At 41.0% G+C, this 23511-nt stretch overlaps 1 protein-coding gene across 1 annotated transcript; it reads left to right on the top strand.

Moving 5' to 3' along the window:
* Positions 1-4230: 4230 nt before the first annotated feature.
* LOC147890136 (cysteine-rich receptor-like protein kinase 2) lies at positions 4231-8349 on the top strand. Its single transcript, XM_087390151.1, has 7 exons — positions 4231-5549; positions 5730-5858; positions 6070-6185; positions 6703-6913; positions 7226-7463; positions 7576-7726; positions 7866-8349. The coding sequence occupies exons 1-7, from the start codon at positions 4685-4687 to the stop codon at positions 8100-8102; spliced, it is 1947 nt and encodes a 648-aa protein (XP_087246277.1). The 5' UTR covers positions 4231-4684; the 3' UTR covers positions 8103-8349.
* Positions 8350-23511: the final 15162 nt, after the last annotated feature.

Below are 23511 nucleotides of genomic sequence, written 5' to 3'. Positions count from 1 at the left end.
ATTATCCCATGGTACATATTGGGATTTAGTCACCAAGGCAAAGTGCGGCAACAAATTTAGCATTCACGGTAATAGAGGAAGGTCCAAATCAAGAATCTCAACTGTCAGGGCAGCAGCAATTTTACAAGACTTCATACATGAAAATGCTTTGCCAATAAAAATTGTGACCTTCTATGCTTGAGAATCAGTGATGCAACCCCATATATCTACCAAACTCCCTAACGGTGACGCGATCACTGAAATGCACCTTCCAATGGGCTTGACAAAGCTCGAAGTATTTGACTCTATTGCAGAAAAGCAAAGGCAAAGAGGGGATGCTGTAGCTTCTTCTCATACTTTGTATACTCTTTGGAAGAAGAACTTTGGATATGTTAAAATCCCAAGGAGGCAAAAAATGTCAAAGTGCAATGTCTGTGATGATTTAAAGCGAGCGATTGAGAGTGCAACATGTCCAAATCAAAGGGAATTATACAAAAAAAACCGAAAATCTCATCATGACCTTATTCGACATTCCAGACAAAAATATGCATTTTGGAAGGAGCAAGCTATTTCGCATCCTGATGACTACATGTGCCTTATTGTAGATGGCATGGATCAGAATACAACAACATTGCCTCGTTTTGTTGCCACTCCACCTAAATTACAAGGAAAGCACTTTCTAAAGACACATCTATGTGGAGTGTTAGTGCATGGAATTAAGTTCTTTGCAGATATATGGATTGATTCCTTGCATCTACATGATAGCAATCAAGTTGTAACATCTATTATGAAGGCAATTCGCAATGTACATGCAGAAAAAGGTCGCCTGCCACCGACTTTGAGAATACAAGCTGATAATTGCTGGCGAGAAAATAAGAATGTACTTATGTTTGCCTTCTGCTCCATGCTAGTTGCTCATCGAATCTTCAATGAGGTCGAATGTGGATTTTTGTATGTTGGGCATACACATGAGGATATCGATCAGGTTTTTAGCACAGTCTCAAGGGAGCTTAAATGCAAGGATGTGGAGACAATAGATGACTTGGTAAGAAGATGTGGCAGGCAAGTTGGTGGTCGTAAGGAAAGTACAGTATGTGAGAGGCTCGAAAGAATGTATGATTGGAAGAGCTTCATTCTACCTTTCATACAAACGGGTGGTGATGCATTGACAGGTCATACCAATCCACACTACTTTCGTTTTTTTTTAAAAGATGAAAAACCCGTAATGCAATGGCAACAGTATTCTCATGATACAAAATGGGAACCTGAAGAACCTTACAGTCTCTTAACTTCAATTCCCAGCAAGGAAAGGTATCCAACATGGACTCCTATACAAGAATTTAATGAGAGGTCTAATTGTGAAATAGATGGATTAAAAGCATTTATTACATACAAAGAGGAAATGCTCCAGAGATATCCTGATTCGAAGCCTACTTGGAGAGAACACACTACCACTGTAATTAACAAGACACGAAATTTAATAAAGGACCTTGAGAGAATGCGAGGCTCAAAGGATGTCAAGGAAGAATGCAATATGTTTTGGCCAAATGTTCATAACGATTTGCGCCCAGCTCCAGTCTTTGAAAATGATTTTGTATCATTACTCCCACGTCCATATTGTGGACCGAAGAAGAGAGAGTTTATGCCACAAGTAGATATAGAGGTTGATTGTTTTGTTGTGGTTCGGCCATCGGATGATGAATATGAGAATGTGAAGTTTTGGGTTGCAAAAGTAGTTGATGTGCAAAGAGATGACCAAGGGAGAGCTACAGCATTTACAGCGGTATGGTATGAGCCAAAGGGCAGGAAGGAGAATATGGATAACAACACATTATATACTAATTGTATAATGAAGGAGTGGGTCCCAAATGATGAAGCAGTCTCTCAAGTTTCGACGGAGACAATCATAGTGTCTTGGCATTCAAGGGCAAAGAAATCAAAGAAGCACATGGGATATGAGGTAGAAGGAAAAATAAAAATACCACAGCAAACTATTTTGCATATACACGAATTTTTAAGGATGCTCGCCATGGAGGAAGTAGAAGGAGATAGCGCAAATGAAGAATGTCCATGATTAAAGCTTTGTATTGAAGTCCATTGATTCAGAAGGATTTTATTTGGGTACTAGGCAAGGAGCCAATCCAAGACAATTATAATCAGAGTCATCACCTCGTATGTCAAATGAGAGTCAAAATATGCACTGGATGTCACCCAAGGGTCAAGGCTTGCCAAGACAATAGGGAGTTAATGCAGATGGCACCTGGCAAGGGACTATCACATTGAGCAATAAGACAATGGGGAGTCAATGCACCCAAGGGGCAAGGCTTGGCAAGATAACTTGTGGGAGTTAATGTAGATGGCACCTGTATTTTGCACTGGATGTCACCCAAGGGTCAAGGCTTGGCAAGACAACAGGGAGTTAATGCAGATGGCACCTGGCAAGGGACTATCGCATTGAGCAATAAGACAATGGGGAGTCAATGCACCCAGGGGGCAAGCTTGGCAAGACAAGCCTAGGTCAAATTATGCAGATGGCAACTGGCAAGGGACTGTCGTGACATTGAGCAATAAGACAATGGGGTGTCAAATTATGCAGATGGCACGAATTGAGGCTCTTTAAGAGCAACAATTTAAATTGTAAACATATGTTCAATCTATATCATTTTGGATATAAAGACTCTAGCTAAGAGCAACGTCTCTCAATGTAATCATATACATAAAGCTACAATTGCTATTATCCCTCTTTGGTCTTATGGCATCATGTCTTCTTTCTATTTATTAAAAGTTTTGTTAAATTTTGTGCATATTGCCGAGTGACAATGTTATTTTCATGAAATATTTAAGTCTCCTTTCATGGATTTATAAATTTATCACGTCAACGAAAAACGTCAAGGAAAAATATTTAAAATAATTAAATTAACAAATAACTTAGATATAGCTAGAATTTCTAATATAGGATTATTTCAAATTCTTGCATGTTGGTGCAAAAGTATAGATTGAAAAAACAATATTTGTATGTGAATATGATAGAGCCACAAAGTGAACTTTTGATTTGGGAAGGAAAAACGTCAAGGAAAAATATTAAAAATAATTAAATTAACAAATAACTTAGATATAGCTAGAATTCCTAATATAGGATTATTTCAAATTCTTGCATGTTGGTGCAAAAGTATAGATTGAAAAAACAATATTTTTATGTGAATATGACAGTGCCACAAAGTGAACTTTTGATTTGGGAAGAAACTTTTTAGAAAGTAAAATTTTGATTTGGAAAGGATATTTTCATAAAGTAAAGTTTTCATTTGGGAAGGATTTTTGGGCTTCGTCCAAAAACAACACAAAAAGTCCAAAATTAATGAAATAGGTGTTGTACGTGCTAATTCGTCCACGTAACCTGCATCGAAATCAAGAATCCAAAAATCACTACTTCAATCTCTGCAATCTCCACAATTTCCTCTGCGGAGGTGGATTTCCTCTTGGGCTATCCACTGAGACAACCACCACTAACCATAGATCATCCACCCGCTTGGAGTAGTGCAAAAAGTAGATCTCCCGAGTTGGCACAAGAGGCGTCGGTAGCTGCAGCTCTGTGTACATCTGAGCACAGCCTCACGTTGTGAACATGGGATTGATGAGCTCGAAAAGTACTACCCTCATGCATGACTCACCGTCATGCAAAGATCTCTGTCCGCATGCAACAATAGGAGGCCACTTGTAGGGGAGGCCAACAAACACACGATCCATGCGGAAGGCCAAACAGGAAATGCTGCATGTCGGGAGACCCTGGAAGGCTTCAAGCAAAGTGTAGGGCGGGCCACCAACACGTTCGTGCTTCCGAAAGACGAAAGAGGAAAAGACACGTGGCAAGAGAGCCAGAAATTCACGCTTCTGCCCGCGTAGTCTTCACTAAAGCCCTTGGTTTCTTTTGTTTCAGATGTTAATGTGGGAGGGAATATGTCTCGATTTTGGAGGAAAAACTTGGTTGCCTGGCTCTAAAGTCGGGGACAAGAAGGAAAACTTGGTGAGAGGGACAGATAAACTGGGACGAACTTGGCGAGTCACATCATACACGTTTTGGGGACCGATGACTGTGAGGGGTGGACATATCTCGTCTGCTTTTTTGACCAAAGAGTAATAATCACGTGAATATTGCGCATGATTGCTAGCAGCTTTTATGTCTTAGATCTGGCTATGGAGTCGGCAAATCCGGATGAATCTCTCGGTAGCTGCTGTTGTGGTACCACGGCAACAGCAAATCTGGCTGCATCTCTCGGCTGGGTTGTATATGGGCGCATCATTCTTGTTGGCGGACCTCCGACCTAGTATCTCCGGCAGCAGCTCTTGCTATAAGCAGCTGCAGTTTCAATTCTGTTTGACCAAAGGGTTAATAATTACGTGAGCCGGAGATATTGCCAGCTCTGGCTATGGCGCCGATTCTGTTTATTTACCTCTCTCCATGATAATATCTCCGGCAGCAGCGCTCGCTACAAGCTGAGAAGCTTCAATTGATCTCTATTAAGCGACGTATATACACAGGTTAATGCTGCAGCTGATGTGGTTGCGGGTATGGCGATTCTGGCTGCATCTCTCTCCTGGGTTGTATGTATCCTGTTGACGGAACTCATATCTCCCGCAGCAGCGCTCGCTAAAGGCTGCAGACTCAAATTCTCTAACACTGTTCACGTCGTGCTGCACTATAAGCGGCATGGCTATGGCGGACTTCAGCTATCTCCTCCTCCTCTTCAGCCTTCTCCTCCACCTTTCTCCTCCCTCCTCCTCCCACCTTTCTCCTCCCTCCTCCTCCCAAACCATCCAGCAGATTACCCAATTCGTCTATGGCCTCTGTAACACAGCAACACAATCCTTCAACGGCTCCTTCGTCAGCACCGCCTTCGTCGCTAGCCTCAACACCGTCTTCAGCGTCCTCACCAACCACTCCTCCTCCTCCTTGTACTATAGCTATAACGTCTCCAATGTCAAAGGTATGTATCAGTGCCGTGGAGACCTCTCCTTCTCATCTTGCTCCTCTTGCGTTCAGTACATTTTCAATGGCGGCGTTTGCGGTCCAAGCATCGGCCTGCGCATACAGCTCAAGGGCTGTTATGTCCGGTACGAGAATTACAGTTTCCTCGACGTACCTGAATATACAATGGTAAGAGCTAATTGCTCCACCTCCAACAATAGCCACGCACTCTTCCAATCAAACCTCGCCTCCGTCCTCAACACCACCATAAAATCGGCCCCTTTACATGATGGCTTCAACGCTTCTTCTCAAGATACAGGTGGCTCCAACTCTGCATATGCACTTGCACAATGCCTAGGATATCTCTCTCCAGCCCAATGTGCTACTTGCCTTTCTCAATATTCACACTACAAAACCCTCTGCGGGAACGCTGACGCTGGCAGAATCGACTATGTCACCTGCTATTACCATTTCGATGACGTTCCTATCCCCTTATTCAGCAACACAACTCAAAGTTTAGCACCGGCTTCTCCACCGATTCAGCCGCCCGTTGTCTCGACTCCGCCGTTGATCCCTTCTGCTGGATCGGGAATGAAAACCCCGCCTGGTAATCCCTCAAGCTAGCTAATTCATGATGTTGTACGAGTAAGGAGTCGTGTCCTGCGAAAAGGATCGCTGTGATATGTATAAAGTCTTGATCAAGTTTAAGGCAGCAGCTTCTCCCTCTTACCATGACCGCGTCGACGACCACCATTGTGATTCGTGGAAGTTTTGAATCTCCTTGCAGGGCACAGTAAAACAAAGAAAATTCCAGTAGTTGTGGCAACAGTGGTGGGTGTTTTGCTAGCGGCCTCAGGCGCTTTAGTGCTTGTAGTCTTTTGCAGACGGAAGCCCACAACAAAGGCAGAGAAAAAAGGTGCCCACAGGGCCCTAAATCTCAGCTCCTTAGAGTCTCAAAAAATTCTACAGCCACCTTTTTTTTTCTAAGACTACTTTTCACATCAATTAAATTTTAAAGTACGCTTTTGGATATCTTAAAAGTGCAATTTCACGTTAAGGAAACGATCACGACAAAGGGCGTTCTTCTAATTTTTGTTGTGATTAAGATAGTTTCTACTTCTGTGTAGATCAAAACTTCCAGCATGGGGCAGCAAAATTTTCAATGGAAGAGCTTCGAAAAGCAACAGAAGATTTCCATTCCAAAAACAAGCTAGGAGAGGGTGGATTTGGTCCTGTATTCAAGGTACGGCTGCATGATCAGCAGATTCTTAGCATTTATGCGTTTTGCCACGTGCTTCATAGTGGACGATTTAACCGCGGTTCAGCAGAGTAGAAAAATAACAAGGACCCCCTCAGTGCTCACTTTGATCTCTTTCCACAATGCGAAAGCTTTTCGAGACTAATTAAGGAGACAACGGCAAAGAAAGGAATGCTATCATCTGTGTGATGATGAGTGCTTAATAAACTTCGTAACACACTAGTATGGGCATTAATGCACTGTTAAAGAGAAGACTAAGTATCGAATGCTCTTAAAATAGGAATTTTCGAAGGTCTATGCTTCAATAATAACAACAGAGGAGGAGAATAAGCATCCAGATTCCACACAACGACTGCGTAAACGTAGCATGACACGCCAATTTTCGCTCCCATCTAGTAATTGAATCAATTATTAAGTCCATATATATGCGATCTTTGCTAATATTTAAAATCTTTGAGATGATTCTCACTTAATGCTTCATGAACGTTTCCTTGTTCTCCAGGGAAGGCTCAAGGATGGAAAAGATGTGGCAATCAAAATGCTCTCTTCCGGAAGCCATCAAGGAAAGACAGAGTTCTTGAATGAAGTGAATGCAATTACAAATGTACAACATCGAAATCTGATCGAACTGCTTGGATGCTGTACGGACGAATCAAACAGACTTTTAGTTTACGAGTACCTTCCATATCGGAGCCTAGACTTACACTTATTTGGTAATAAGTGCATCATGTGCATGAGTACCTTTGACAAAAGCTTGTCTGTTATGCCAAGATAGACAACCTATCTAGTCCAGCAAGGTTTCATTAGTGCGTGGTAATAATTTTTCCGTGCTCCCGAAAGAAGCTGCAGCAGCCCAAAAACATCTGCTAGGATCTGTAGGAACTTTGATGAGTGGCCTTCGCATGAAGGCTAGCATTGGGATCGTTTTTATGAGATTTAACATAAGGGTTTTCAAGGCTCATATTAGAGTCAATGGCAATTTGTGTTTTCTTTTTCCAGTATGTTGATGCTCGTAATTCATGTAGATAATGCTGGGAAGTCAATTGCACTGGATTGGCGGTCTCGACTTGAGATTATTACTGGCATTGCTAGAGGGTTATGGTATCTTCATGAAGACTCGCATGTCAAAATTGTTCACAGGGACATAAAGGCGAGCAACATTCTTTTGGATAATAATCTGCAGCCAAAGATTGCAGATTTTGGTTTAGCAAGGTTCTTTGGAGACGACGTCACTCACCTCACAACAAGAGTAGCTGGAACTCTGTAAGTTGATTTACATTGCTACATGAGGTTCTTTAAGAATACTAGAACTCTTAATTGAGAACCAATCGGCTTGTCGATGCTTTGTTGACATATGATTTGTGTTTGTCATAAGGGGCTATCTTGCACCAGAGTATGCCATCAATGGCCAATTGACGGAGAAAGTCGACGTTTACAGTTTTGGTTTAGTTGCGCTTGAGATTGTGAGTGGTAGGTCAATCATCGACCAACGACTTGCACCAGAAAGACAACACTTACTGGAATGGGTGAGGCTCTTACTGACGTGCAAATAGGTAGAGAAAATGACTTTTATCTAGCAGTATTATATTCATGCTTATTTCACTGCTGAATAGAAGACGGTTTTGTTGGAAACTAGCAAATTGAATTCTTTATATACGCATCCAGACATGGAGGTCATACGAAAGGCAGCAACAACTGCAAATTCTAGATCCTAAGCTAGAGCACAACAGCAAGGTGAATGCAGGCGAGGTAATCCGAACTGTACATGTAGCTCTCCTCTGCACCCAAACGATACCGCAAGCCAGGCCAGCCATGTCACAAGTGTTCGGAATGCTGTGTGGCGAATCAGAGAGCTTAGCACTACCCTCAAAACCAACAATTTTCAGCATGGATCATGATTAGCATGCACAAGTATTGCCATATGTGTCTTTGCCTAGCTCCAATGCATCTCAATGAGCACTGTCCTCGATCATCCAGTTACAGCTAGTTTACATCTTTTGAACAGGCTTAGTGGTAGGACTTGTGTTTGATAATGTTGTTCGATTCCAATCTCGATCGTTTACGAGGGACACGGAGATCAGTTAGGCTTTAAGGCAATAATATTGCACATGTAATTAAGAAGACAAGAAGGTTCATTGATAAGCATGTGGTTCTCACAAGGGAATATTATTCTTTAATTTTTCCAAAGGCATGCGTAACGGTAAAAGTGAAATTAGTGGAAAAACTATAACAGATTCAATGAGAGAGGTCTTAGAAAAGTACCACATCTATGGTTCTAAAGATTTTGAGAAAATAGCATGAGGAAGTGTATAGTGCTATTTCCCTTGGTCCCCTCTATTTTAAATTGTATTTCTCCTCTATTTCACTTGGTGCATTCTACACACCATATACTTGGGGGTCCACTATGTAAAAATACCATATAGCAGGTGCGATCAAGGGATATTAAAAAAAACCCTACTTATAAATTCTTAGAAGCTATATAGGCCCCTTCCATAAATTTTTTGATGATTAAAGTATCCCTTATGTATGAGAATTTTCATTTTTTGAATTACAAAACCCCTCATGTATGAAATCCCTTTTGTTGATCGCATGGGCTATCTTACATTTTCTTAGTGATCCCCTGAGGCTTCGAGCTTGGTTGACAATGGCTTTGGAAATGGATAAAATCGACTCTTTCATTTTCCTTGGCAAGGGCTTTTAGTTTCCTTGTTGTGTTGATCTAGATACAGTTTATGATTTGGTCATCAAGGTGGGGGGCCATGATGCTAGTTTTTTGCTTATATTATCCTCTCTTTGACCCTGCCAACAATCTCCTACGCTTTTATCCTATCTGCGTCACTCTAAAGGCCTTGCCGATACCTCTTCTCCCTCTTATTTCATCTATTGAAGCTCTTTTAGGGAGAGTTCTTTATCTTCCCAAGAGGGATTTTTTAGTCCTGAGCAGAGGTATCCAAATTTGCATTTTATGGGATATGGAGCAGCCTGTTCCTTCATGCTTGGATATTGATTATGGCCTTGTGCATCCACTTTACATTCCTTTATCTTTTTCTTCCTTCCCAAATGAGTGCTACAAGTGTAGACAAATTGGTCATGTTGCTCGGAGCTGCCCTTTACAATCACATCAATATGCTATTGTGAACAGCTCTTTCTCTATTCCTCGGGCTTCTACCCTAGATAAGGTGCAATAGCTGAAGACAACAAAAAGAGAATGGAGAAGGGTACACCCTAGACTAGGAAAAGAGATCATCTCACCGTCTCCTTCAGTTCCTGTTAAATCCGTTCCAGGCCCTGTCAGTGCAGGATACACTTGTGTCCATTGAGTTACAAGTGGATTTCTCTCCTTCGGATATAGTTCATGATAGTATAGTGGAACAAAGTGTGGATTTGCAAGAGAAAGATACTCAGGTAGCCTCTCACCGACTTAAAAGCACATTTTCACTTGAGAACATGCATCCTATGCTGCAACAAGTCTTTGATCTAGTGATACAATGCTTTCGTCTTCTTGCTTATGTCGAGAAAAATCACAAAGGTCAAAAGAAATTGCATTTTATAGATGGCACTATTAATTCACTTAATGGATTTCTTGTACAACAAGCGATCACTTTGGAGGATATTGTCTTTATGTCACCACCTGATGGAATGTAATTTCATATTTTCATCCTTTTCCCTATTATATTATTGTTATCTTCACATCTTGTCTCTTATAGACATGCATTGCTTTTGTAGTGCATGGTGGTTTTCACCTCATTTTATAGGCATTGCTTTTGTAGCGCATGGTGGAAATGAGTAATATTAAGGATTACCAAAAATGAAAGAAAAAAGTGTTTACACACTCAAGGGTTTACTTTAAAATATGTAAGTATACCATGTGGGTTCCAATGGAGGGGGTTTTAAAAGTTAAGGTAAATTTATAGAAATGTATTTATGGTGAACATATTGAAAGCTACATAATTCATTAACATATCGAAGGCTATATCCCATAGAAGGAGCAATTTGATACTAAATAATAAATGAACTTATAATTTGATTTAAAAAGAATGCTTATGAAATAGAAAGTCCTATAGATTAGAGCTATGCAATGGATCAACTCATATTATAAGATTTGAGAGTTCCATAGATTAGAGCTAGCAATGGATCAACTCATATTGATAAGATTGAAGGGACATTGAGTTTTAGACTTGGAGTCAAAGGAGCTAGACTCAAGTTTCCTCACTTTAACTACTACTTAGGGGGGAAGGGCAAAAGAGGGTTGAATAGTTGTTTCTGTTATATGGTCCTAGGGGGGTTACTAAGAATATGTAACATAGCACCTCCATAGCACGTGCGATCAACGAAAGGGGTTTTATATTTTTATGGAGTTACAAAAAATATACATATGTATAAGGGGTTTTTAAGTTCAAAAAGTGAACACTTTCATAGTTTCCTCACTTTAACTACTACTTAGGGGGGAAGGGCAAAAGAGGGTTGAATAGTTGTTTCTGTTATATGGTCCTAGGGGGGTTACTAAGAATATGTAACATAGCACGTGCGATCAATGAAAGGGGATTTATATTTTTATCGAGTTACAAAAAATATACATATGTATAAGGCATTTTTAAGTTCAAAAAGTGAAAATTTTCATACATAAGGGATACTTTAATCATCTCAAAATTTATAGACGGGGTGTATATAGGTTATCAAAATCCATAGGTAGGGGTCTACACGTGCTATATGGAGGTTTTATATAGTGCCCCCCTGCCCCCCCGAGGACTCGAATGGTACATCAGAGACATGACTCACGAGGCATGACAATTCATCACCGATGCGCATGTCAATGTCGAATTTCACATGTGTTGAGGAGATACTCGCGTGGCACTTCCATCCCGAATCCACGAACCACACAATCCTTCTTGAATTGACACGATTTAATCTCTAGAGTTGTACAAGTAAGATTACCAAGATTATGAAGGTTTAAAGGAGTTTCTCCAATGCAAAGCATAGCCATGAGATTGTTGCTTGTGATGAATGATGCCAAAGGGATAATCCATATGTCGAACTTTAGATGAGCTATCTACCAGGCATCGTTGCAAGGCAAGCGCGATGAGTTGAAATTTACGAGTATTGAACCCGTGCTTTGCATGAGCAAAGATGCATGACTATCCTCAACCACTCCCCATCTGAAGGTGGATATTTGATTCTTAAATTACTAATCAATTCACCTTGCATACTTGGATTGGATTTTGAAATTTTGGCTAATTCTTAACCCATGGCTCTGAGACCTTCTATCTCCTCCTTTCATTCCATTAACCTTCCATCTCCTTCTTCCTCCCGAAGGTGACCTTCCATCTCCTCCATTCCATTGGTCCTTTTATCTCCTCCTTGCCCGTAAAGCCGCCTCTTGTCTTTTCACCTCCTCCCCAAAGCCTGCATCTTGTCTTTCGCACCTCCTCCCCCCTCCAAGCCTTCATCTAAGAGCTCCTTCTTTGTGACATGTGGCAGGCTCTTCTCCTCCAAGTTGCCACGTGTCCTCTTTTTTTTTTTTGGTGTTCGTGGTTAATAGGATCTAACGATGATTCAATTGTCCAAGAAAGTGACGGCAACCACCAAGACCTACTGCTTTGGAATCGGAGGCGAGCATGAATCAAATTGGTGGATATAGCGATGCCTCACCGGTTTACTCGGATTACTTCAATAGCCTTGCAAATTTGGGTCAGGGAATAATACGAATTTAACGAGGTGCTCTCCGTGGCGGCAGACGTTAGATTCAATGCCCAAGATAGGCCCGGTTCCTGAATGAAGGTATTGTTGCTTAGTATGCGCAAAGTGCAAATGCTAAGTTGTGGTCATGGCGGCCTACATCCACGATCCACCCCATCAAGCTCAACCTCGTCCTCAGCTGCCTGCTGCCATCCACTCCCAGCAACCCCAAGATACTTAGGATCCGATCCTCCTCATGCCCCTCGCTGCAATTCCGTGAGCACGATAGATACAAAACCTCCCAAGGATCAAACTCTTTTTCTTTTTTTTGGCATTTCTATGGACCAAACTCACAATAGCAACATATGCTGAACGTCCACCCCGCTGGCTATTTGATAGCAGGAGTAGCAATCGTATTTACATTTTAGGGGCAACAAAATAGATGCTAGAGCCAGCTTCCTTCATTAGGGCTCTGCATTTACATTCACGACAAACCCGAATTTTCTCCACGAATGTGTCACCATCTATTCTCTCTAGTCCTTCATTGATCTTGTTTATGCTACTAGACGGCAGGAGGTCACCTACCAAGAAGTTGATATTCTTGGATATTAGGAACTCCTGAAGCGTCCACACACGATAAAACCATAACGGAATCCATCTCTCTTGTTCACGTTTAGATGACATCTCCAAAAGATGTTGTGGCAGAAAGAGGGCATTTTGGCCGATGTCATGGGGAAGCACGTAGCATCCCTGGCTTTTGCTGTAGTAGTTGCCCATTGGCCCAATCTCGACGCTCTTCTCTCCAAAGTGATGAAGAGCGCATCCATCCACACTGCCTCCACCTCGTCATTACGCAACCACCAGAGCAGGTTCCTCAGCTGTGCATAATGTGCAACGAACTTGTGTAGGATGAGCTGAGTCAACATACCCAGGTGGTTGCTCGGTGGTTGTGTCATGTAAATTTCCTCAGTGATGTCTCCATATAAAAAGGTGGTTTTGACATCCATCTCACGGATGTCAAGGTCGACATGAACTGCGTAGCAAGAAAACCCGAATGATAGTAAGCTTGACCACGCAAGAAAATGTCTGAAGATAATTGATGCAAACGACTTGTGAGTACCCTTTTGCTACAAGACGAGCTTTATATTTGGAAAGAGTCCTATCTGCGTGATACTTGCATTTGAAAATCCATTTACATGGAATGGAGGTGCGACCTATAAGGTAGGTCACTAAGACTCCAAGTAGCATTGTGAATGAGGGATTCTTCATCCATAGCTCGTTTCCAATGAGTAACATTGGGGTGAATGATAGCCTCTCGATAAGAAGTGGAATCAAGACTCTTGTGATCAATTTGATAACAGGTTTGAGCTTGAAGCCACGAGCATTCTACAGCATAGTAAAACTGGGCATTTCCAATAATTTTGAGAGAAGTCTTTTAGGTACGACGTGGAAGAAATCCGGTTGAGGTTTCGGCTTTGCTTCGAGAACATCAGCGGCATCTAGAACATTGACATTGCGATAGATACGAGAAAAATGGAAAGCATAAGTAGCAGGATCATTTGTGGAAGCAGATGGGTCGGTGTGTGACCGAGAGGCAATGTTGATGCAACATGAGGAGAGGAGGTCACAACGGGGTCGTGAAGAGTAGAAGAGGAATCATAAGAAAGGGAAAGCACATCTAATGGCAAATTGATGATGAGAGGAGTTGGACTAGCAGGGTTGGAACTATCTATAGATGTTGAGGTGGCAATTGAGGAAGGGAGATCTACATCATTAGAGAAGGATAGAAGAGGATAGGATGTGAGATCTACAAGACAAATGTCATTGAGTGCATTGGTACAAGGAAGGGCTCGACAAGGTGGTTCTTCATCAAGAAAATCCAGAGAACAGGCATCACTAGTCCTTGGAAAGGTATCTTCAAAGAAGACAACATCAGTATTGAGAACCATTTGATGGCGAATTGGATCCCAAATTTTATAACAGATTGATGTACCAAATAGCAAACAAAGATGGTTTTGGAGCTACAAGGATCAAACTTGGAACATTGTGAGGAAGGAATTTTAGCAAAGGCAAGACATCCAAAAAATAGTAGAGAAGAGATATCTGGTTTGCAACCATGCCATAGCTCGTAAGGAGTTGCATTTGGAAAGATGCAATAGGAAGATAGTTATGTATATAAATGGCAGTTTGTACAACTTTTGTCCAAAAGGTGGGATCCAACTTACTTTTTGATAACATGGCTCATGAAAAATTATTTGTAGTGCGATTCTTCCCCTCTGCAACTCCATTGAGCTGACGAGTGTAAGTATTTGTAAGCTCGCGAATGATGCCATGCCAACTACAATAATCTTGAAAAGGATGATTGATATACTCCCCACCATTATTGGATCTAAGATTTTGAGCTTGTGGCTGGTCTAAAGCTCTGGTCTAAAGCTCAGCCATGCGTTGATAGTCAACAAAGTGTTGAAATGCCTTTGAACACTACTTTAGGGAATACACATCGGTCCATCTACTAAATGCATCAATAAAAGTCATGTAATAGATACCACCCTTTAAAGATATAGGCATTGGACCACATATATTTGTATGTACTTGTTCAAGAGGATGACTAGCTATAGGCACTTGCCACTGAAAAGACCTTCGTGATTGCTTGCCAAGTATGCATGCCTCACAATTGCCAAGGTGAGGTGATCACCTAGATTTAGAGTATGTCCAACTCTCCCACATGAAAAGTTTGCATTTCCATGAGCCGAGTTTTAACATCCTATGGAAACTCGTCTTTTACTTCTAAGTCTATAGGGAAATAGATACTTGGTACCTTACTTGGGCTGGTAGAAAATCGTACTTAGTCTCGATAGTCATGACTCATTATTAAAGTACCCCAATCATACAAAACCTTAACACTTTCAGCGAAGGTCTATCCAATAGTACACTTTCAGCGAAGGTCTATCCAATAGTACACTTTCAGCGAAGGTCTATCCAATAGTAACGGGCAGGCATTCTTTTCATTGGGGTAATAATCAAATTGATTATGTAATGGACTCCCCAAATGGTGAATAGTAAGCACACCATTTGGAAGTGTACCTATTGGCTCAACAAGTCTTTGGTTGGCCATGCATACTCCAAATGGAGATTTTAAAGCTTTAGATGCCTCACAATAGCATCCAAGTTAATATTGACTTCAGAACCGCCCTTCATGATCACATTAGATACATTCTATTTCTTGATCTTGATAGTGATGATAATGAATTCTTGACCACTAGTGTATCATGATGATGGTATGGTCAAGATAGAGTCCACTTCCTTGGTAGCTAAGAGTTGCTCTATAAGAAAAATTATTTATAGTGTGGGGGGATTCGAAGTAATTTTATGATTGTGAGACTAATTTTCATGTCATGTACGATCTCCCATGCTTTGACCACCTCTAGATTTGGATCTTCCATGGCACTCTGCTCATGCCGAGATTTTCTTGATGAGGCTTTGCCAAGGGTTTGGTTTTACTGACACGAGCTTCCTTGGTGGTGGCCAAGTCAACTTTTGGTGATTTCCCCTTTAATTCTCTATCTAGAAATTTTAGATGCAACTTGCTTCTTCACCTTCTAGTCGACATCTTTGGTTGGTGGTTCCTCCTTTGAGCTAATAATGGAACCTTGCAACCATGTAACTGTATTAACTTCTACAAAGTTAGATACTATTTTCAAAATGGCTTGACACTTGGGATCAACTTCCCCTCACTCAGCATTATTCTTGAGAGATTTGAGATACTCTTGCCATAAATTTCATCTAGCTTTTGTATGATTATCGCCAGAGACATAGCAATGAATCTGTGATGGGCTTTGGTTCTTATCTTTGTTACTTTTTGCTTTTCCTTGCCTTGCTTGGGTCTCAATGGATGTCTATCTTTGGGCTTGACTTCCTTTGATGCCTGATGCATATCTGCAGTGCGATTCTTATTATATCAACATTTAGAATTATCATGACTTGGAAATTTGGTGTAGGTGTTGAGATGCTTGGTGTGACACCCATCTTCAATGTATCCTTACCTAGAACATTTATTGCACCATTTCTCATTTGAACTGGGCTTGCCTTGGTAATCCAATTCCTTCAAGGCCTTTTTCATTGTAGACTTCAACTTATCTGGTTTAGAGGAAGCATATTCCTCATCATCCACTTTGGCCTTTTTCTTTGTCTTCTTCTTAGCAAGTTCATTTTCTTCAGGTCTACTAATCAGTTCAGTAGCTCTTCATAAGTATGGTCGCATTGATGATCTCGGGCGATCGTAAGTCGATCTATGTACAACCCATAATTAGCCAAGCTTACAACTCGGGGGGGGTCACTTGTCATATGTAACCCTATCATGTGAGTTCAACAGATGGGTTTTTATTAATTCAATTACTTATAGATTTATATATACATAAGGAAGTAATTTAATACCCAAAGGTTAATATACAGAAGGGCATTTTATATTAAATATTATCTAGAAGCTTGCAACATGTGACATGGATATTTGCGTAGAGTGGCTTATGTCATGGGACATTTTGAAATGCTACTACTGGCATTTTCCTTTTGAAATGAGTAAGCACTCCTCTTGCATTTTCTTGAATTCTAGAGAATTCTAAAAATCTTTTCTCTTTATTGCTCTTTTTGGCCTTTGCATTAGGATGAGATTAGGATACTATGCTTTCTTGAATTCTAGAGAATTCTAAAAACCTTTTCTCTCTTTATTGCTCTTTTTGGCCTTTGCATTAGGATGAGATTATGATGCTATAATTTTCTCTTTTTATTGCTCTTTTTTGGCCTTTTCATTAGGATGAGATTAGAATGCTTGAATTTATTTTTTGAAGTTTTTAAATCTTGTCACTCTCTTTTTTTTTCTTTCTATCCACAGAGGGATTGCATTGAATCAATGGTGGAGGCGTATTTTTGAAGTTGATGCCTCTTATACTTGATTTTCTTTAGTTCTACTCAGTCTATTTAGCACTGCCTTTGTAAAGATCCTTCTGGCTCTCAAACAATTGATCTATTATTTAAAAAAGGATAGATAGTGGAGAGCCACTCCTATAATTAAATCCATTGGATAAAACCTGTGAGAGTAAAGAAGTAAGGTATTTATTTTTAGATAGCCCTATTCAAAAGGATTCTCCCACTTGGGAAAATATAGTATCCATATAGCAACAAGGGATCAAAAGCAAAATGAGAATTTGTCATTGACTGAGAATCCCATTATGCTTGAGGGTTTTTCATGCACTTGTGCCTAGAGTTATAGATTAGCAAGTACCAAGAGCATCACTACCAGTGACAATTTGAACTAGAATATGGTAAACATGATGAATTCAAAGTAAATGAAATAATAAAACTATTTCTAGGTTAGGAGAACATAAGCCCTTGTGTCTGCTACATTGAGAGCTAAAGAAGGCTCTTATGTATGGTATCTTCAAAGATTAAAGAAGACCCTTTCTAGCTTCTTTAGACCATATCTTTTCTCGAGGTATTATATACGCTATACAATGCCTAGAAATGTCATCTTGTTGTTTTCAGCATATGCTACACAATGCCTAAAAATGCCTAGAAATGGCATCTTGTTGTTTGCGGCATCTAGTGGTGGATTAGTTATTAGAAGGACAATTCTAAAATCTCCCCAAGTTGTCATGGATGTGGTTGTACATAGGTGGTAGCATGGCATTGGAGCATAGGTCCTAAATGCAGTTATATTATAGTCATACATGCAGTGATGCAATAAGCTATGTGCATATATAATTTATATTATTGTCATGTATTAAATGTTGATTTTATGATGAAGGGATGTAGAAGACTGGAAGATGTGGCTACTCGATTGTTTTCTTTGTTGCAATCTATTATGAGTTGCATTCTTCTTAAGCAACTTATTTTCCATTACTTTTGGTCTAAACAATTGTGAAGAATTCTACATCTTCTTGACATAGGTGGAGTGTATAAGAGTGTGGTATGACATTAAGGCTGCATTTTTTGGTGGCTAATATCTTTCCAATAGCGTCTCATGGTACAACTTATAGAACATATAGATGACTACAATTCATAACATGGCATGAAGAGAAATCTTGTTTCTGGATTTCAAAGTTCTAGAAATCTGTTTAATGGTCCTAATTGTAGTTTTGCACTATTTTGCATAGTGTATCTCGGACATAATAAGCACCGTTTTGTGAGCGTTTTGTTGAGAATTTGTAACTCTTGTAATGTAGATGATATGAGAGTGATTCAAGCACCTATATTTTTCATTTTCTAAGTAGAAAATTCACATGCCTAAAACCAATCCTCATTAAATTTCATAAATTGGCATTAAGGTATTGGCACTTTTGCTTAACAGAAGCTAACATAAGCTATTCCGATTAACACAATGTATAGTAATAATGAAACCTAGCATAATTTAACAAGAAGTAGCTAACCTAATGTACACAGGGTTGAGGGGGGCACAAGGAAACCCATTGAGCCACCTCCCTTTCACCATAGCTAGGAATCTTGGTGGATAGCAGGGCAACCACATGGCTAGGCGAGTTGAAGCAATGGATGAGCAGAGGTCATTGTAGGGCAAAGAGAAAATGCTCGCCAGGAGGGCTACTATTTCCACGAGGCGAGGGGAGGCACAAGGTGTTGCTAGGAGGACTAGGAGAGAGTGGGGCAAAGGAGGCCAAGGGGCATCCACCGTGGTTATATGCCTATGAAAGGGAAAAATAATTCTCACAAATATTTAGTGTGCGTGGAAACTATGGAAAATATGCATTGGTCCACTGTACTTTTGGCCATCAATCTGCTATTGCCTTGTCAAGATTTTTAATTTTTGGCATTGATTCCACCCATTACAAGCTATGAATCTTATGGGGTGGAATCTATATTTGCTAAATGCCTACATCTCCATCCTCTTCCCTCTATTGTCTCTACACCAATGACAATGCGACTCTTGTGTTCAGAATCTATTTGGCATCATCGGTCATGAAGTTTCATTTCTTTGGCTAGGCCCTAGCATCCATTGCTCTACAAGAGACCTTTGTCTCACCCTGCCCTACTCCTCCCTTTCCTCCTCTTTTGTAGTGTGCCTCATCCCCGCTGGCATAGAGCAATGAGAGGGAACTTGATCTGCTCTTGGCTAGAGAGGTAGCCACTGTTGTAAGGCTCATTGTTGCCTCAGTTGGAACCTTGGTGCCTCCCTGATGGCCATCACATCTCTGTCTACTAACTCAAATCATTAGTTATGTCTTCTAATAGAACACCATTGTAACACATAAAATTAAGCATACTAACCAAAACGTCCTAAATGACATGCCAAAATCCCTTATAAAATTCAACCATGAGGCCATCTTGTTTTAGAACGTTCTCACAAGTCCTCTCCCATTCACTATCAACCATAGGGGAAGAATTGTCGAGGATGCAATCGCAAAATCAATCCAACCATGATGTCTAGGTTGTGCAATATTGTGAGAATATTCTTGAATTATGGAATAAAATGATATATGAATAACACGGTTACAAGCTCTCTACAAGCTACGAAGGTGATAGCTCATGCAATCTTATCTTAATCTTGCTAAATCTTGCTAAATCTTGTTGCCAAAATTTAATGGCCCTTTAATGGGCTGCCACTTTTGAAATCCCCTCCTAATCCTCTTCCATCTTCCTCGCCATCTCCTTCTTCCCCATCCTCCACGATCCCCTCTTGCTAAATCAACACCCTCTCCACTTCTTCCTCTTCGAACGCTAATGTGGATCTATCAAAGGCTTCCCCTTCCCTGGATTCCTTGAGCATGCAATGCTTTACATCCCTCGTTTCAGGCTTCTCCTCAATTTGAGCTTCAGAGCACAGCAAAAGGGGCCTTTCCACCTCCGACATAGCCAGCAGATCTCAAGCTCTCAGTCCAATCTATAGCAATTGGCCTCTATGGGGATGAAGGAAGCTGAGCACTGAGCAGGTTCTCGATTTTGAGGTGGGAGATTGTAGTACCTTCCTCTTCGCTTTTTCTGTCTGGAAAGAGGGACTTCTAACCAAGAACCTGACCAGACGAAAAGGAGCTATGGCGAATTTTGGTACCAATACTCGGCGAGGGATTTCGTTGTTTCTTCTACTCTTGATTGCATCCACAATCCTATAGCTACGGATCGCGATGAAGTTCTTTCCTAGGCAGTCCTTGAGCTCACGGATTCCACCTTTGATGCTGCTATTTTTTTTCTTGTAGATAGGTGGGTCCTTCTTGGCACCCATAATGTTGATCTCCTCAACATGGGCGTGATGGGCTTCTAGCTTCTCTCTAATTCAGGCGTGATGGTGGTGGAAGGGTGCTAGATGGATACAATCTCATTCCTCCTCATTCCATTCTGAAACCCCCTAGGATGAGCCATGTGAGGCACTGCTACGCGCAAGTCCAATAAAGGTTTTCCGTCGTTGGCCTATTCTAATCCTTCTGATAACTGTGACTTTGATACGTGTCTCATAAGACCAAAGCATCTGCGGCGCTAGGCATACCGTAGACAAAAAAGAGACAGCAGGAAAGAAAATGAGAGTATAGTTATAGAAATATTTCTTGCCGAACACACTGGGAAGGACTTTCTGTGGCCTGCGCTAACTCTTTGCTTCTGCCGATAATCGGAAATTGTATACAAATCTCTACTGCTGCAAAGCTAGTCCTGATGCTTGTACATTGGCATCGTCTTCTCCTCCCTCATCTTCTTCAAAGTTCTGGTTGATCAGCACAGATCTAAAATCAATCCCTCTACCTTGTGACTGCTAACCCCTTGGAACTACCTTGTAGCCCCCATCGGCAGCCAAGAAGTGGAAGAGCTTCAAGATGAAAGCTGCAAAAGGCCTGCTACCCTACATATGAAGCAAGGGGATTTTCACCTACCCCACTCGATGAGGATCTCTCTTGGGCAGTTCTGGGTCTCTTCACACAGACTTCGCATCGATGCTTTACCAGTGAAATGGGTTGACAGACACGGTTGCCACATATTTAGGAGCCCCCTTGCGGGTTGGCATCACCCTGAGGTAAAGGTTTGATTGGTTCAAAGAGAAGGCGAGCCTTGCATGGTGGAGCTTTGGGGTGGTATGTGAGGGTTGTCATCATGAAGCATGTGTTGGCAGCTACACTTTGGTGATTCAAGAACTGTCGCAAGTTAGATATTGAAAAGATGCTTAGGACCTTCATCTGGGCAAAGAACATGGCCTATTAATAGGGAGTGGCATTACATCCCTTGGGTTGCAATGAAAGTACTTAAAGCCCCATGGGGCTTGGGTGCCCTTGATATTGATCTTCAAAATGTAGCATTGCTTGGCAAATAGTTACTCCTGATGTTCCTATTTCATGCTCCATGGGTAGTTTGCTGTCGGTGGTTTTTGGAAAATGCCAAAGGAAGAGAGACCTGGTACCTAGAAAGAGATGACATAGTATGACAGACTGTGCTCTTGGTTCCCATTTAAAATATCTGGCTTTGATTTGTTGGTAGGTCTAGGTGAAACATGGAACACTTGCGTTCGTTGATGAGATGGAAAGGCCGAACAGCACTGAGAGGGGATGCTAGCTTGGTAGAGGGTCTCTAGTGGAGTTAGGGTATCAGTGTAGGGAAAAGCACTTGTGTGGCTTGATGTTGTTGCAACAAGGTCCCTTCATAGAAAGGGTATTAAGCAATGGATTCATCTTTGGGATGCTAGGGGAGCCAGTTGGAAATCCATCTAGTTTTAAGGGATCAATATTCCCTTTCGGATAGGGAGACCTCACACTCAATGAAATGTTGGCTAACATCTCATATGGGTGGCCTACAGATTGTGTCCCTTCTACCGACTGGAAGATTAATCTATAGTCAATGGGCTTTGCAAGGCTTAGAAAAATCATTGCTAGATAGATCCATCTATAGAAGTCTGAAGGCAGGACAATCATTTATTAATCCTAGCCTTTAACAATAAATAGGAATTGAGAAGATCTGAGAAGTAGTGGAAACAACTCAATCAATAACCTGTGGAACAGTAGTCTATCTTAGGGGTCGAATGAAAAATGGTCCAATGTCATCCCTTCTACCCACTTTGCAGGCAATGGTATGAAAGACACTGTACATCTGATCTGGGGCTGTTTGGTGCTGAGAAGAGTGTTTCACAATTTCGTAAGCAATAAAAAAGACAGGCCTAATAGGATGGTTCTCCCTTCACACTACATTGGTGGTTCTGGGAGATACGAGGGGCTGTGTGTTACCTTTTACCTAGGCTATGTGTTGCCAATAAGTAAGGGTCGGAGTTTTGCTAGCCATCCAAACTCTCCGCAATGATTTGGCATTTAAGCAAGATGGAGTAACTTATTGGGAAAGTGCCTACTCGAGTTGGGAAGGATTGTGAACAAATGTGACTCTTTGGCGAGGCTGAGCCTCAATGAACTTTTACATAGTTTGCTGAGCTTGGACAACCACAAATTTTGGTTTCTTTTTAGTCAAAGTTGGCACTTTTTCCCCCAAAAGAAACATTCTAGGGTTAAACCCAATCAATTATATATTTTAAAAACGTTTTTAGTCAAAGTTGGCACTTTTCCCCCCAAAAAAAATATTCTAGGGGTAACCCAATCAATTATATATTTAAAAAACTTTTAAAAGAACTCTTGTTGTAAGAATCACTAAACCTACATTGGATATTTATATCGAGGCAACTTAAAATAGTTGAAGGTTGGGTCTTCATAGCAGGGTGCTAGATAGTGTCTCCTCAAGCCACCCTGCGTTTCCACTCAAGATTATAGCAAGGTTGTTCATGTTTGTCCTACACTAAATAAAGATAACATGTCAAGAGAGGTAAAGCTTGTGAATGCAAAGAGAGCACAAGCATTTAGGATCTCCTATAGGAGTGGAAAGTTTGAATCAAATGTCCTAAGAACACCATTGTTAAAGATTCCAAGCCTCGCCTCTAAGGTTCCCCCTCCCATGTTGTAGTATAAGGGTGTGTTGGCATGTCCTCATTGCAATTATGGTAAGACTGCAAAAATGAAATGCACTCCTTTTATGGTAAGATGAAAAACCTGAATAAATATAAGATATTCATTCAAAAGACCTACCCAAGAGAAATGAGTATTGCACAGTTCCCCATTGAAGGAAGAGGAGAAGACAACATAGAGGGACCTCTTGCGCATGAAGGTGAAGAGAAGACAGGACTGAGCAAATGCAAAGGAAGAGGGAAAGACAAGGTAGGCTCCGAGCAAACCACTCTAGGTAAAGAGCGCCACGACCAGTAAATGCACAGGATCTGCGTGGGATAAGCGACCTAAAAAGCGCCAGTTTCCATAAATATTGAAACGTGTAGCGCACACGTGACAAAAAAGCTCCAAAAATTAAAGGCCAAAATTCGGAGTTTTCCCTTTCAAGAGTGCAATCATTACTAAGACCTTCCCCACCAGGGGCAGGCCAAAAACCCAAAAATCCATATGAATTATCCAAGTGGGAAAGTTAACGAGTGGGAGGTCAATTCCTGCAAAAGGGGCTCCTAGCAATCCCAAAACATGGAAATGCATTCCTTTTATGGTAAGACATGAAAAACGCCAAAATCCATATGAATTAGTCCAAGTGGGAAAGATGACGAGTGGGAAGTCAATTTCTGCAAAAGGGGCTCCTAGTAACACAAGAAAATGCCCTCCTTTTTACAGGT

This window comes from Dipteris shenzhenensis, chromosome 19, assembly GCF_047967505.1.
Source record: "Dipteris shenzhenensis isolate YYH24624 ecotype China chromosome 19, Dip_SZ_1.0, whole genome shotgun sequence".
NCBI lineage: Eukaryota > Viridiplantae > Streptophyta > Polypodiopsida > Gleicheniales > Dipteridaceae > Dipteris > Dipteris shenzhenensis.
Note: the sequence above shows the minus strand (reverse complement) of the source record. Positions and strands in the feature narration are given on the sequence as shown.

Bases quoted from the DNA above. Each gene is read 5' to 3' on its own strand.
- LOC147890136 (XM_087390151.1), top strand. From the start codon at position 4,685: ATGGCTATGGCGGACTTCAGCTATCTCCTCCTCCTCTTCAGCCTTCTC. The intron at 6,914-7,225 runs GTAATAAGTGCA...TAATTCATGTAG, and splicing joins CCTAGACTTACACTTATTTG to ATAATGCTGGGAAGTCAATT. The intron at 7,727-7,865 runs GTGAGGCTCTTA...ATACGCATCCAG, and splicing joins GACAACACTTACTGGAATGG to ACATGGAGGTCATACGAAAG.